The sequence below is a fragment of the Mucor velutinosus genome (genome assembly GCF_035048745.1).
Source record: "Mucor velutinosus strain NIH1002 chromosome Unknown tig00001563, whole genome shotgun sequence".
Taxonomy (NCBI): Eukaryota; Fungi; Mucoromycota; class Mucoromycetes; order Mucorales; family Mucoraceae; genus Mucor; species Mucor velutinosus.
The window spans coordinates 4,900,856-4,916,588 of NW_027041904.1; the positions used below are offsets into that span (position 1 = coordinate 4,900,856).

Here is a 15,733-nt window from a genome sequence, read left to right on the forward strand (position 1 = left end):
TGGAGGGGATGCAGTTTGAAGGTGAAACCTTCCTTTGAAGACAAAGTCGACTTCCTTCCGGCTTTGATCCAGTTCTTTTGAAACATGAAGGTAGCTAGGTCGTTGACACAAGTAGTGCACTTTGATGACTAAATGTTGATTTAAAGGGCTTGCGAGACAAGTCGGTAGATACTATCATCGCTCTCAAGGATGAGCCTACACAAAATCAAGAGCTATTTTTCTTCCTCTCTACCGCTCTTGACTGACATTGTAAACCCAACGATATTAAGATTGACCCAAGAAAACGATCGTGTTGGTATATCTGAATTGAGGCCTTTTTTATTCGCTCCGTCACGATTTGAAGTTTGCTGGAGTGTGTCATTGATTCATGTACAAAATATAGCTTGCTTATAGTTGATAGTTATTTAAAAAATACATATAGTTTATTCATTGTTTTAGTTTTTACATGCAAAAATTTATAAAAAATAACACATTTTACGACTACCACTGTGGAGGGCCCTGCTGCTGTTGCTGCTGCTGTTGCCCATCACCTCCAAAGACATAGCTGTTGCCACCGCCATACGACTTTTGCTCAATTTCCAGCATGACAACCACTGGATCCCCTCCCATCTTGGCTAGATAACATCCGCGATTCTGTTGTAGATCAATCATGATTTCTCCAGGCAACTTCTTTTCCTTTTTGAGCATAATTTGCGTCTGTGGTTGAGCCTTGTTGAGTTTCTTCTTGATCAGCTTTTGATTCTCAATGTTGAATGTCTCAAAGTGTTGATCAGGTCCTTCCATTCGACGCCAGCAGTAAAACGTACCCAATTCCTCATATTGTCGTTGCAACTTGGCCTCCTTTTTTGATTGTGCTTGAATGGGTGCAGAAAAGTTACCAAACATTGGATGTGGGGGACCACCATTGAAATCATCGCGATGACCTCCACCTTGGCCAAATAAACCACCTAGCATGGATAAACCTCTTTTCAACATGGGAGCAGAATTAGGTGGTGGAGGGGGAGGCATCATCATCATGTCATGCCCATGTGGAGGCTCATTACCACCACCACCACCACCAGTAGCGCCAGATCTTCGCATCATTTCTTCTTCGGGAGGTCCACCAGCACCATGAGCAGGGCTGCCGCCAGGACCGCCGTTAGCTCCATTTGGTCCATCAACAGGATTTCCATTCATGTCTAAATGTGGCGAGTGCATGTTGTTACTTCCTTCCCTACCACCAAAACCTCCAGGACCACTAAAGTGAGGACCACCAGGGCCGCCACCACCACCATTCATGGCTTGCGCAATCAAATTGGGATCACTTGAATACATGAATGGCAAGGGAAAATCACCAGCACCGCCACTAGCACCTTGTCCAAACATTATTTCTGGCATAAAGTTCCACATTGGGTTTTGATTCATCATTGGATTTTGATTCATCATAGGGTTACTGAACATGGGAGGAAGCATCATTTGAGGAGGTGGCTGCTGCATCATGCCTTGTTGACCAAACATGGTAGGATCTCCAGGAGACGTTGGAAAGCCATTCCCCCAAGGTTGCATTTGCTGTGGAGGAGGAGGTGGAGGCATCTGCATGTTGAGTGGCTGCTGCTGTTGCTGCTGCTGCAAATTAGCTGCCATTGCAGAAGGACCAGCAGCGTGAGACTGAGAAGTTGGACCAGCTTGAGAATTCATGGGTACATCACCAGCAGCACTGGTATTGCCAGAAGGTGGATTCTCCATAGGCGTTACGGGAGCTGTGCCTGGTTGTTGCTGCTGATTTGAGTGCATCATCTGATCAAAAAAGTCACCACCCATAGCACCAGAAGGTAAGCTATACATGGAACTGGGCCTAGTAGCATTCTCCATCATGGGATGAGGTGCTAGTGGTGGAGCAGGCGGAGGTGGATGGAGTACTATAGGAGGCATTGCTGCAGAAGGTGGTGGAGGAGGTGGAGGCGGAGGTGGAGGCACCATATTGACAGCTGGATGAGGGGGAAATCCACCACTAAAAGACATGCTGCGACCCAATCTGCCATTGGGATGATTGCTTGGATGGCCAATGGTACTAGCGACATTAATAGAGGCACGTCTGGGTGGTTGCTGCTGTTGCTGATGATGATGCTGTGGATGCTTGTAGTCTTCCGAGCTGCTGTCACTGCTTACCGAGAGCTGAGGAGAGTTAGGCACACTATGAATTACTCGTCTAGGCCCTCCTGCAAAACGAGGATTCATCCTTTGATGTGATGGTGGTGGTGGTGGAGGCATTGGAGGCGGATAAAAGTAGTTTCGAGCCGCTTGTCTTCTTGAAGAATCCATCATGAAAGGAGGTGGAGGTGGAGGTGGAGGTATAGCAGAGAGCGAATTTGCTCGTTTTCTTGGAAAAGATGGTCTTGGACCGCTGTTGCTTCCGATACTACTCTGTCTTGATAGAGGTGGCATTCTGGGTGGAAATGGAGTGGGATAGACATCTTGATCACTGTCGGCGCCCCCGTCATCATCATAGTAAAACTCTTCATTGTCTAGTTCGTTGTCCTCGTCATGGGACAAAAAGATGCCGTGTCTTCTACCAGTGGTAGGCCGAGAATGAGGTCGATTACGTCTATTGTACGACCTTGATGAGGCTGATCGACGCACAAATGCTAAATCCATGGGTTGTTGTGGGTACATTGGACCTGGATGAGCTGACATTTCATCCATCATCAGGTGCTGATATGGCACCCACTGTGGATGTGATGGAGGAGGGGGTGGAGGCGGTGGATATCTGTTGTCTTGCATCAAGTAAGGCGACATCAGTGGTGGGCCATAGGGTGAAAAGTCAAGGTCATGGCCGTACTGTGGGACGTAATAGCCTGCAGGACTTGTAGGTGGTCCGTGTAATTCATAATCCACACTAGATCGACGAGACAGTGGCCTGCTTCCTGCTGCTGCTCCTGGGTACCTAGCAAATGGCGGATGGTCTTGTAAGCCGAGATCATGCATTGCTCTTTGGATTTCCTCTTCATCCTCTTCCTCTTCAGATCCAGTTAGCTCGTTATCTGACATTGTATAATACTGTCTTTGAGGTGGTGGCATTGCTCTGTACATTCTCTTTCGAAACAGGGGAGATGCCACTTGTTGTTGTTTTTGACGCTGCTGCTGTTGCTGCTGTTGGCGATAATGGTTAGCAGGAGATGATCTATTGGAACCTGTAGATCTTGCACTGGTATTGCCATGCCGTCCAGTGATTGGAGGAGAAGCCAAAGGAGGAGAATCTTGATCCGAATAATAGTCTTCTATTCTTACTGAAGAAGACATGCTGTTTAATAGTAAAAAAAAAAATATATATATAAAAGAAAGAAAAAAGGGAAAGGTTGTTATTGTCATGTATCTTTGTGGTATATAAGAGCTATATTGTGATACAAACAAAAAGGTCAAATCTCTCAACTCCTGATTTGGAGCTGCTTCCAAAAACAACAAGCTACAAAAAAGCGCCCTCAAAAAATGTTACGCGAAAATCTTCATTCTTTCTTTTTACTTTGTATTTTGATTGATTTTTTGTGTGAGGATGACTGATACGGATGCTTTAGAACAGTATATATACGCTACCTTTTCCACAATCACAGACGAGCAAAGCAGACCATTGGATATCACTGCAGCTCTTCCATTGCTGAAGCAAGTTTTGACAGGCTACACACAGCAGATTGCAGAGCACAAGTTCAATTATATTGGAGAATCAGCAGTACAATTTGCCATCCATTTGATTTTGGCTGACCACTACTCCAAGTATGAGGATCGTGTTTTATCAGCAATCGCAAAAAAGTTCACAGCGCCACTTCAGCTATACAAGCTGATTGGAAAGCAGATCCACTTGAAAGAATATGTGAGACCTATATATTTGAAAGAAACATTGGATATGATATTTGGGTAAGTACTATGTGTGCAGGGAGGAGGGACGAACGCCTTATTTGACTGCTGCTTTAGTATTCTCTTTCGCTATAACGGCATCATGGCGATTCAAAAGCTTATTCAAGATGCCTTCATATGCCTCGTCAACCATGATCTCAATAATACAACCAGCCCAAAAAAGTTGCTCTCACCATCCTCCTCCACAAATCAAACAGTGAACCCAGTCAAGGCACTGTACGAGTTGGTTCAAGCCAACAGCGGCGCAATAGAGACAGAAGCACACGAAATAGACGACAAGAAGTGGCAGGTCAAGATTGTTGCCAAACTCAATGCAAGCTCCCTGCTGTTCTCTCATGCGCGCACCAGCAGCAGCAAGCAAAAGGCCAAGACAGAGGCTTCGCGCGACATTTTGAACTATTTCACCAACAATCCCGATGTGTACCAGCATCTTCAGATCGCAGCGGAAGGAGCAATCGATATCCATGCATTACCCATCAGCGAAAGTGACTATTGCCACTTGTTTGCTGAGAATACCAACACCAGACCCGCTCTCGAGACATCATATTGGAGTGGAAGCAGTGCCAATTTATCGCAATCAAGCCATGAAGAGGCCACCGTGTTGCTGGAAAACTTGTTTTTGGACGGTAAAATGGATGTAGACATGGATTCTCGACAAGTCAAGCGACAAAGGCAGAGTACACATGGATTGAGTGACAGTGCCATTGTCAAGACAGAGACATTGGAACACCAGCAGCCATTGTCATCACCAACACCATCATTACAACCTACGAACACAATGGAGTCGAATGTGACCTACATCAACGATGAAGAGACATTCCAGCCATTCAACCAACCTGCTGAAGCGCTCATGGACGAAGCCACAGCAGTTCGCAATGAAAAGATTATCAAACACTTTAGAAAGTTGTTCCAAGCACACAGACTTGTCTTGTTGCAATGTAGAACCAAGCCTGGTCAATCCAAGTCGATATTCCTTTCATTCGTAGTTCAGCGCCAAGACGAGCTGCAGGTGAACATCTCTATTCAGCAAGGTGGCGACAGTCATACCCCTCTCTTCCATGCTGAAGTTGTGCTTCGTTCCAAGACAAAGGCAAATGTGTTTCTCAAGACAGAGGGACATGGACGAAGAAAGAAGGATGCAGAACAACAGGCATTCAATAAGATGATTGAAATAGTAACTAATTGGAATTCCATAACCTGATCGCTCTATTTATAGTTTCAGTAACCGTACATAATGGATATATAGTCAATGGGCGCTTTTAAGATCTCATTAATAAAATCAGCTCGCAATTTCCTTCTTACAAGCTCCAAGTTCATCCATACCGTCAGTTTTAAAGGTTTATTACTTGCTCCGTGTAAACTATAGTGGCAGGACTATAGTCAAGAGTCGGGCGCAATTTTCTGTGATAATATACGTTTAGACAAATGTATGAGAACGATTTAAAAGAAGGACAAATTATAGAATGGCATGAATGAGATTCTCGTTAATCATTTATTATTGCCTTATGAGTAAAAGGGCATTGAGTTTGCTAGCCGGCCCCAGAAGCCACTGCTAAGATTAATTCAGCTCAGACCTATAATCTGCTTCAGATTGGCCGAATTTTGAATTTTTTTCGACTTGGTCTATCTATTTTATCAGATTCGACTATATAAAATCTAATGATCACCCCATACTCCTTTAAACTTTCCTGGAGTACTTTTCAAGACGCTTCCAATGGTACTAATTGTAATAAGTGTTCTGAATAAACTTATTGAGCAATTCGGTTGAATATGAAATGTGGCTTTTAGCGAAATAGCCATATTTTGCGTAAGACAACCTCTTAAAAGTGGCTTCTGAGGTTGCTTTGGTTTGAAAAAAACGTTTTGATTCAAGATATACCATAGTAAAAGTCTTCATTTTCAAGGTCAAAAATGCGATCGTTTAATTTTCGATGAAAACCATGAGGTACCCCTCATGCTTTTTGGTCGATTTTTGTCCATGTTTTTTTGGTCCCCAAAAAGTTGAGCAAAGATATCAGGAAGTTAGTGTTACTCGAGTACAGTTATTTAGCGTTATTCCGATGGCTCAGAAAGGTTTACATGTCGACATATGAAGGCTTGAAAGCCGTCAAATTTTGTTATACTTTCGCTTTATAGCTTTTATTCCCACTGCATGAATCAAACCTCCAGTACCTGGAATTTCTGGAGGAAGGGCAGTTCTGCAGCTGGTGCAGCTTCTAATTCGAATAGGAGGCATATTGATAGTGGTAAAGCTAATTCAAGCAAATTTTGATACTTTATGTTGTTGGCAAACCTATTACTAAAAGAAACGAGAAGCCATATTTTCTGCTTGAATATCACGATTTTGTAGCTTCGCTTCGCTACGACAAAACGCTTATTAAGATCAATGCTATTAAGTGTGAGCGGCAAGGCGGACCGATCAATTGAGTTGTTGCTATTGCATATCAAAGCGAAAATCTCGCACTTGTTTTTCTTTATTTTTCTCCACTCAATTTTGAATGATACTAAATTGACTCGCACTGTAACCATGGTAATCGTCGAGCCCTATACAGCTATATGACTGTATGATACACATCATAAAAATGCAACTACCGCGTATGATATACGACCAACTACAACACGGACGAGTCCAATATGGCATTATCGATCGTTAGCATCGTGAACACTCAGCGATTTGGCAATGCCAAGGAGTGTGGGGATTAAAGCAAAGTGTGGAAAAATAGACAGCCATAAATCACAAAAGACACTATCCAGTAACATGTTTTGACCCAGTTAATGAAGATTTGCTACGTGAAAACTCATGGACCACCAGCCAGGAACGAACAGCAACGAGGATCCCCAGTAGAAGTGTTATATCAAATGTCCTAGCAAGGCCTCACATTAGAGGCCATCATGGGCTACTCTTAGGTCCTTTTGATAAATCATGCTATTAACGATTTACAAACCAATTGTTGGGTAGATATTAAAACTATTTGTATTACAGTTTATCATCATTCTATAAGCCCTAGCATAATGAACAGTATATAAATGCATCATTTGAATGCATTATCAATAAAAGTGCAGTGTTTGGTAGGTTCAGTTTTACGTTGCATTTTGAAATAACAAGAAAAAATGTTCCTCCTAGATTTGATGGAAGAATATATGTCAGAACTGAACCCCACTTTCAAGAGCAAAAGATCATAGGCTACCCCATTTCCGAGAATAGGATATCAATTAGCCATTTGATGGAATCATTCATATTCGTTTGCACTGTCTAAATATAGAGGTCTCAATATACCTCACAACGCTGCTCTTGCTCCATCTCTCTCTTGTACTATATGTTGCACAATACATTTGCCTCAAAGATATTATTTTCTAAAAAAAAAATACCGTTGACATTTTCATTGAAATTGCTGGCGAAATCAACAAACTTTATCTTTATATTTTTGGCATTCATGTAATGAGTTTCATAAATGTCCCTGAATTTGGATTTCTCCTTCATCATTGCAGGGATAGCGATCACAGCAAACTTTGTACCTTGATTGTTGCAGCAAAAAAAATTGTAACGACCAAGATGTGAGCGCAAAGTTGACCCAACAACTATAAAGACAATGTCTTGGAGTTCCGGAATCGTTTTGTCTACAAGTGCCACGCCAAAATTTATGATAACAGAGGACAAAATACCAATTTTGACTATCTTCTCAATCAGTAAAGGTTACATATCAAAAGCTCGCCAGAACCGCAAAAATTCTAAGCATTCGCGGACAAAGCGATGTTTTTTGTGTCAGCACTGAACCTCTATTTTTTTTTTCTGACGCAAGAGATCAATATGCAGAACTTGCCAGCGATCGTAATTGATTTATCAGAAATAAATTATTTATAAAAAGAGTACAAAATTAATCATGTAAAGAATATCGTTTATTACATTGGAAATAAGAGGGTTTATATACTATTCGAATTGAGGGATTTGATGTGAGGATAAGGTATTAGATGGGTTGGTTTGGGTGACAGGATAATAGATTGGATCTATTATCCTGAACATGTCATGATACGAATCGTAACTAAATCCTGTTTCATGTCAAAGTTTATGATCTGATGTGATATGTGCTTGAACTGATTGTTTCTGCGCATTTGGAGATCCAGTTTAGAAATGATGCATCACTAAAAACGAACTACGGTGTAATGAAATAGCCACCCAAACGCAACTGGATTGAAAACTGAAATTCATCAAATAGCACTCAGTCAAATTCATGCTATTTGGATCTATCAGTAAAAGCGCTCAAATGTACATCAACAACCATTTAAACATATTAAAGTGAAGATACACGCTTATATCGCACATCGTGTGAATGAATCACTTCTGATCACAGTGTATTCAATCACACCCATGATGATCGTAATAAGAGATGTTATTTTTATCCAAATAGAATCAAATCAATAACAAGCATATTCAAATATGACAACTATGCCCTGCTGCCATAGTTGCACAATGTCCCAGATAAAGGGTTCCATACCTCAATAACAAACATCACACTGTAAACCATCAAGGTTACATTAAATCATGCTATAACGGTAGCTCACCCAAGCCTACCAAGGTTACTCAAATCGACCCTTATGGCCAGTGCTCTTGCATTGATTACCACTTTAAATCAAACATCAACAACATTTGCCAGATATCGCAATAGCAGAACCTATTGCTCTCTATCATCACTAATCCTACAAGCTAGTTGCAAATGTATAAATACTCTTCTTTTTTTACTCATTTCCAGGATCTTCAGTTCATTTTATACACAAATAAAATACAGTTGATTTCTATTGTATTTTACTATTGCTTTATTTTTTTTGTGAAATCTATTCAAACCTGATTTCATTGCAATGTGCAAGAAAACATTTATTCTACGTCTCTATTTATATTATTTTTTATCCGGCAGTGGTTACATTATTTAGTTTATTATTGTTGGGTTATTTAGTTGTTGATCGGATGAATTAAGAACATTATTTCAATATATGATTTGCGAAACAAGAGTAAAAAAATAGCTCTTTATTTTGGAGCATGTATTTTACTAACGTTTATTTGTGTTACAACACACTACAATACTCTTGACATTTACTGCAGCTCAGTATCTGTCCTCTCTTGCTTTCAAAATATTTCACCTTGTTATCATCATGCTAATGCTATTATTATGTATGCTTATCTGCTGACGACAGCGTGGCTAGATTGAGATGACATTTATTTTGGATATTTTTATGATGGGAATCTAGTCTTCTAGTTCATTCACTCGGAATTTCGAGGTATTTCTTCGTTTCACGATAGCTTTTTTTGTGAATTAATAATCTGAACCAGCAATCTCATTATACTTTCAGAGGTTAAGTTCGTCTATCAGTTATTTACTGCACATACTGTAGGCATAAATAGAAAGAATTATTACACCCAATAGTGGTGCAAATGATATTAACATTCAAACTACGCAAAAGCATCAAGCACTTGAGCAGACAGGCGGGAATAATTGCTTACTTTTGAACGCTTACAAATACCCCAATCCTGCATCTTTTGACTCAGACTTTTTGAATAAAAATACTTTGACGTCTCAAAAGAGATTTCCATGTCAAAAAAACCATGTTTATAAGTATCTCGCGGCACAACACTCCCTCAAAGACAATGACTCTACTAAGCCAATTTAATCGGGGTTCAAAATTAAACTGACTTTAAAACTATTGATGTAAAAATGGCATAGCAAGAGTGCTGTTTTGATATCATAAGAATACATTATACAAATAAAAATACTGTTGCAAGTAGACAGCGTGATAGCACGCAACGAGATGAATCAATTTATGATAAAAATATGCAATAATCTGGTCTTTTCCAGTACGAATATATCAAAAAGAAGAATTTTCAGATGCTCCGGATACAGGCAAAATGTGGAAATCCGGGATATTTTACTTTCCACTGGCTCTGGGAAGAAAATCATACTTTACAATGCCGGCAGTGTTCAATTTGTATCCACTCAGCAAGTAGAGTTTATTGAGCTGGATACCTCAAGTGTGGTCAATATATACCGTATTATTAGATGGTCTTTTTCTCACTTAATAACATTTCTAATAAAATTTATCAAACGCCGATGTATTCGGTGTTTGAATTATAAGGGAGAGGCAGCCTGAGGTAGCCAAGTTAGCATCACTGCGACCCAACTGATGTTCTCATGAGAACATCGAGGTGCTCATATGAGAATCTATTTTATGTTCTCATTTGAGAGCATCGATGTTCCCAAAAGGTGAAAAATGCTCTCATATTGGAACATCGGCGTTCCTAAAGATCTATTATAAGTCGGCCGATGTTCTCATAAGAACATCCGAGATGTTCCCATATGAGCACATCCATGTTCTTAAATAAGAGCAAATGTAACTGTTTATGAGCGCATCGATGTTCTCAAATCAGCATATAGATGTTCTTAAATGAGCAAATCCATGTTCTCAAATGAGAATATTCATGATCTCGCATGAACCTATCGATGAGCTAAAATGGGATCATTGAAGGTCTGAATCAGCTTAAATATTGGTAGCTTTTATTGGCCCATAAATCGTGGTTTAAGTATTGGCAGCTTTCATTGGCTCAGAAATTGTGGTTTAAATATTTATACATTTATTATTGGTTAATTTTAATGGGTAAACGAAGGCTACGTGCCAAAAACGTGCAATAGTAAAGCCTTGTAGTAGTGGTAATGGTCATGCTGTAGCACTACGGCCCAACTGATGCTCTCACAGAACATGGATGTGCTCTTTTGGAAAAATCGATGTTCTCATGAGCACATTGATGTTCTCATTTGAGAAGGTGTAGTTTTCCACATGAATAAAATGGTTTGAATAGCTAAACTATAGTACTGTAGGCAACAGAGAGACGTTTATTATCTGTAAGATTCATAAAATTACTAAACGTATTATAAATTGCACGAGAAAATGGCAATTTAAAATTACCTAATAACTACTTATTAAAGTAAAAGAATATATTTCAATAAGATATTCGAGTAGTTTAGTGGGAAGAACGTCAGATCCACAACCGATAGGTTGTGGGTTCGACCCCGGTAGGAGAATTCTTTTTTTCAAATTTCTGAAAATCGATGTGCTCGTATAAGAATATAGATGTGCTAACATGGGAACATTTCGGATGTTCTCATAAGAACATCGGCCGACTTATAATAGATCTTTAGGAACGCCGATGTTCCCATATGAGAGCATTTTTCACCTTTCGGGAATATCGATGTTCTCATGAGAACATCAGTTGGGCCGTAGTGATAGTACTTGGCTTCTGTAAGTGGGATCCAGGATGCTTCTTGTTGCCAAATCGCTGCCTGTGTCTTCCAATGGCGACATGAATTGCTGTCGAAATCCATCATTCAAGACGTTCAGTTGTACGCCTTGTTGGCTGATTTCGGATCTCATTGCCATCATTTCTTGCAAGAGTCTTGCGGTGAAGTCAATGCTGGCAGCGTTGTTGTTGTTCATGGTTCGCGCTGATAATAAAAATTTAGTAAGCAAAGAAAAGATATGTTCAGAGTTGTGTTGTACCGTATATCTCGTTGCACACACACCACCACGTTGTTGAGCGTCATTCGGTTTACAGGCTTCATGCAAGTAATGCTGACCTCATTGTACGCCCATAGTATAAGCATATGTGCACAGTAAATACCACTCGATTTGACATGATGTTGAAAGTGAAATGACGTAGAGGTAGCCTGAGGCGACATATCACATCATAGGAAACACGTACCTTACTTGATCTTGGACTTTGAGTTACTAAACGTTATATGCAAGGCTACGTATCACTTGCTTGTAAACGATGATAAACGCATTTGTTGGCGAGCGCATATAAAACTTGAATTAGTATATAAAGCTGCCACTTGAAATTTGTTTTTACTTGCCTATTTTTCTTGGTTTCTCCAAACATGTCATTCTCAATCCGTATATCACGAGAAACAGAGCCATCCTTCTGCACAAATTGCTATACCAGCTTTGACAGTGCCCGTGCTCTACGCAACCATCGCCGAAACTGTCGTGCTCCCATTTTGAATGAAGACCAAGATGTTGAAATGGAAGAGCAACCTCCAGTGGAAACAACGCTGATACAGCCACAATCTCCCCCCCCAGTGCGCTAGTCACAGCCAATTCAGATCATGCAAACCAGCTGCATGATGATGATGCCATGAGTGATATTGAAGAAATGATTCCTGCTGCTGACGATGCTGATTACGACTGCGCAGACTTTGAACAGACGCCGGGTGCTGCTGATCTGCTGCCTATTGTCGATAATAATGGTAAGGAATTGCAGCGCTAAAGTAGATGTATATACTCACAATAGCGGATTCCACACATGCTATAACAGGAGACAATCCAGAAGAACCAGGGCTTGAATTTGATTTGCTAAATGTCAAATACAAGACAGTTGGAGTAGTCGACCCAGATGCAGAAGATCAGGCTTGCTTCTACGATTGCAGATCCCTCGAAGACATCAACCAAAATACATATACAACCACAGAACTGGTTTCGATTGAGCTGTATGATATCGTCAATGATTTTGCCATACCACGGGATGCATACAGAAAGTTGGTCAGGTTGATGAACACTGCTTTGAGAGATACAGTAGTCGCTCTATATAAGGCCGTCCTATATAAGGCTATGCGGGGAATAAGGCTGAAATCTTTCAGATTTTTTTTTTACCAGCTATTTAGCCTTAATAGCCTAATTTTATATAAGGCTACAGATTCTAAAAATTTTAGCCTTATTTCATAGTGGTGGTTGCTGAGATTGAATTTAGGGCCAATCAGATACTAAAAAATAGAAAGCTTTTATTGAAAGGTAGTACATTTAAACAAAATAATCACGTAAATCTGTTTGATTTTTCTCTGCTACTTCCTCCGATCTGATATCGTTCAGATTCCTACGGATAGTTTTCAGCATAGACTTTTCTTTTTCATCCATTGGGATGGTATGGTACAAGATAGTTTCATACGCATGCTTCAACTTCTCCCTTATCTCCGTATCAACATCGTAAATCTCTACTGGTTCTTCCTCTACCTCAAGCTCTTGTGATCCATGGGTAACATCATCGCCATCCTCAAATTCAACAATCACGGGATTAAAAACGATTGCATCAGACTCATCTGCATTTAGATCCAAGTCGTTTACTTCAGTTACCAATTGAACCCCATCATTACTTCTGTTTCCAGGAAGTTCAGGGATGATTTCCTTCAACTGGCTGACTAGATCATCGTCTAAAGGTAGCTGGAAAGATGGGAGTACATCCTCCGAGTCGACTCTCTGTCTCTGAGCAAACTTAAAATCAAGGATCTTCGTATGATCCCAGCAATTTTGGATTGTTTGAGGCTTAACTTTGATCCAAGAATCAGCAAGAAAATACAGAGCATCCACCTCATCCATTCTGTATTCCTCGGTAAGATCAAGGCTTACCCCAGCAAGATACTTGTTCACTGCCCTGTAGTATTGGTGCCAACGAAACTGAGCCTTGAACTTCGCAATGATTCCTATCGAGTGTGTGATTACAGATGAGTACGGATGTCAATGAAATTTGTTGATTTACCGGCATCCAAAGGCTGCAGCTTGCTTGCTGTGTTTGCTGGAAGGAAAATCAACTTAATGTTGCTGAATTCTTCTTTCAATTTATGCACTGAAGCATTGTCAACTAAGAGAGCAACTTTTCTTCCGGCGTAAACGAAAGACGCATTCAAACGTTTGACGTACTTCCTAAAGGTGCCGGTGTTCATCCATGCATTGGGAGATGAATGGTACTCCACATAATGGGATTGCCCGATGTTGGTGGTTCTTCTGTACAAAGCAGGTTTTTTGTTTGCTGCCTTTGGTGTCTTTCGTTTCCCAATTACAATGGGGTGCCCTTTATAGGACCCATCATAGTTGGTGATTAGTCCAACTGTGAATCTGTTCTTGCTTTTCTTTGATCCACCTAAAGGTTCCTGACAAATGGTGTGAGTTGGCTGTTGCTCGTAGTATAAGCCAGTTTCATCAAAGTTGAGAATATCTTTGGGATCATATGGCTCCAACAATTCTTCAATCTTTCTGAGTTTTTCGACAATCTTAGATGATGTTAAGTCGACTGAGCTTTTTTCACCATATAAATGTCTTGACTTGACACCAATTCTCTTGAAAACATCGGTTAGCCATCCATCTGAGAAATGGATTTGCTTATTCTTTGGCAATTCATGCATGCGGTACTTTCTGTGTGCGACTACTTTTGCAAAAGCTGCAATGGTTCCGCGATTGACAGGAAGAGATTTTGCATTCATGGCTTGAATGTACTCCAAAATGTCATTGTCCAATTGTGGCATCGTCAAGGCTCTGCTGCTTTTTCCCTTCAAATTTCCTCCTTCGTAAGCTTTGATCACCTTGTCCTGTGAATTCAAGACGTTCGATACAGTTTTTTGCTTGACTGAGTGATGAAGGTTGAATTCCTTTTGAGCCCATTGACCGAGTTGCATTTGCGTCAGATTAGGAAAGTGCATGTTGTGCATAATAATGCGATACTTTTGCTCGATTGTGAGGCGATCTCTTGATCTTTGATTAAGGCACATGATAGGATATTGCGTTCAATAGAAGTAAAATAAACAGATAAATGAATGTTACTGAGGAGGTGTCAAATTGATTTATTCGATCAACTATTATAGTAATAGATCCTACGCGCACGACTTTTTTTGACAGAAGTCACGCGCGTCAGTTAAGGCTATGCGGGCAATAAGGCTAAAAAAACCTCGCCAAGAAAGTAGCCTTATATAGAGCGACTACTGTACAGAGAAAATTAGTCGAGGTAATTCGCGTTGCAATAACATGTCGTTTATACAATAACTCACCAGCTTCCGATCCTCCCCCCATGAGCTGATAGAAAGCAATCCGGAAATCATGCATGGCCCTCGTGTGCAAAGCATGCTTCAGCGCCAATCGTCGTTGACATCCCATGAATATGATGTGTGTATCAATGGCTGCAAGCTGTACGCATTGGAAGTAGACGACGAAGAGACAATTTGTGATATTTGTTCCCATGAAAGATACGATGCACGGGGAAATCGTCGAGCCCTGTCAACAATGAAAGTCATGTCAATTGGAGACATCGTATCACGATTAGTTGCGAATCCAATAACGAGAGAGGAGCTTCGGTACCGACATGCCTACGACAACAGAGACCTTGAAGAAAATCCATCCGATGTTATCATCGCTGACGTATTTGACGGCGCCACGTACAAGTCCATCAAGAATACGCATTTCACAAATGACCTGGATATCGCAGTTGCGATCATGAATGATGGCTTTGTAGTTGAAAAGAGAGGTGATCGGCTATTCACAATTATTCATTTGATGGTGTTCAATTACGATCCACACAAGCGTTACAAGGAGGAGTACACGCACGAGCTTTGTATCTTTCCAGGAAAAAAGAAGCCCAAATCATTTGACTCGTTCATTTCCATCATCTTGGCAGAGCTCCAGTGGCTTTCTACGTATGGAATGGTAGTCCAAACAAATGATGCTGGGCCAATTCGTTTGAAGGTTTATCCTCTAATTTGTGGTGGTGATACTCTAGGTAAATATCCTGATAGATAAAGCAATTAATCAGCATCCACAATGGCTGACATGAAATTGATTTAACTAATAGCATTTCTGGACGACTCACGCCGTGAGTCGTCCAGAAATGGTACCTTAGGTACCATGGACATTATGCTAAAAGCCAATCAGAACAAACGGTAAGTGATACATAAGAATAGGATATCCTGTTACTACAGGTATCATTTGAATGGCCAATTAGAAGCAAGGCTCACGGTGCTTGGGTACCATGATACATGAGGTATCA

General features: G+C 40.6%; 6 protein-coding genes across 6 annotated transcripts; 3 read left to right on the forward strand and 3 right to left on the reverse strand.

Moving 5' to 3' along the window:
• Positions 1-480: 480 nt before the first annotated feature.
• On the reverse strand, positions 481-3,279 carry TPT1 (tRNA 2'-phosphotransferase; the record flags this gene model as incomplete). The annotated part of the gene is made up of 1 exon (XM_064829465.1): positions 481-3,279. The coding sequence occupies one exon, from the start codon at positions 3,277-3,279 to the stop codon at positions 481-483; it is 2,799 nt and encodes a 932-aa protein (XP_064686667.1).
• A 250-nt stretch (positions 3,280-3,529) lies between these two features.
• On the forward strand, positions 3,530-5,089 carry ATC70_010246 (uncharacterized protein; the record flags this gene model as incomplete). Its single annotated transcript, XM_064829466.1, has 2 exons — positions 3,530-3,888; positions 3,946-5,089. 2 exons carry the CDS (start codon positions 3,530-3,532, stop codon positions 5,087-5,089), a joined length of 1,503 nt encoding a protein of 500 aa, XP_064686668.1.
• A 6,050-nt stretch (positions 5,090-11,139) lies between these two features.
• Positions 11,140-11,367, reverse strand: ERB1 (Ribosome biogenesis protein erb1; the record flags this gene model as incomplete). Its single annotated transcript, XM_064829467.1, has 1 exon — positions 11,140-11,367. The coding sequence occupies one exon, from the start codon at positions 11,365-11,367 to the stop codon at positions 11,140-11,142; it is 228 nt and encodes a 75-aa protein (XP_064686669.1).
• Positions 11,368-11,807: 440 nt separating this feature from the next.
• Positions 11,808-12,196, forward strand: ATC70_010248 (uncharacterized protein; the record flags this gene model as incomplete). The annotated part of the gene is made up of 2 exons (XM_064829468.1): positions 11,808-11,969; positions 12,047-12,196. The coding sequence occupies 2 exons, from the start codon at positions 11,808-11,810 to the stop codon at positions 12,194-12,196; spliced, it is 312 nt and encodes a 103-aa protein (XP_064686670.1).
• Positions 12,197-12,726: 530 nt separating this feature from the next.
• ATC70_010249 (uncharacterized protein) lies at positions 12,727-14,465 on the reverse strand (the record flags this gene model as incomplete). The annotated part of the gene is made up of 2 exons (XM_064829469.1): positions 12,727-13,403; positions 13,460-14,465. The coding sequence occupies 2 exons, from the start codon at positions 14,463-14,465 to the stop codon at positions 12,727-12,729; spliced, it is 1,683 nt and encodes a 560-aa protein (XP_064686671.1).
• Positions 14,466-14,790: 325 nt separating this feature from the next.
• Positions 14,791-15,630, forward strand: RTG2_2 (retrograde regulation protein 2; the record flags this gene model as incomplete). The annotated part of the gene is made up of 2 exons (XM_064829470.1): positions 14,791-15,466; positions 15,539-15,630. The coding sequence occupies 2 exons, from the start codon at positions 14,791-14,793 to the stop codon at positions 15,628-15,630; spliced, it is 768 nt and encodes a 255-aa protein (XP_064686672.1).
• Between the last annotated feature and the right edge of the window lie 103 nt (positions 15,631-15,733).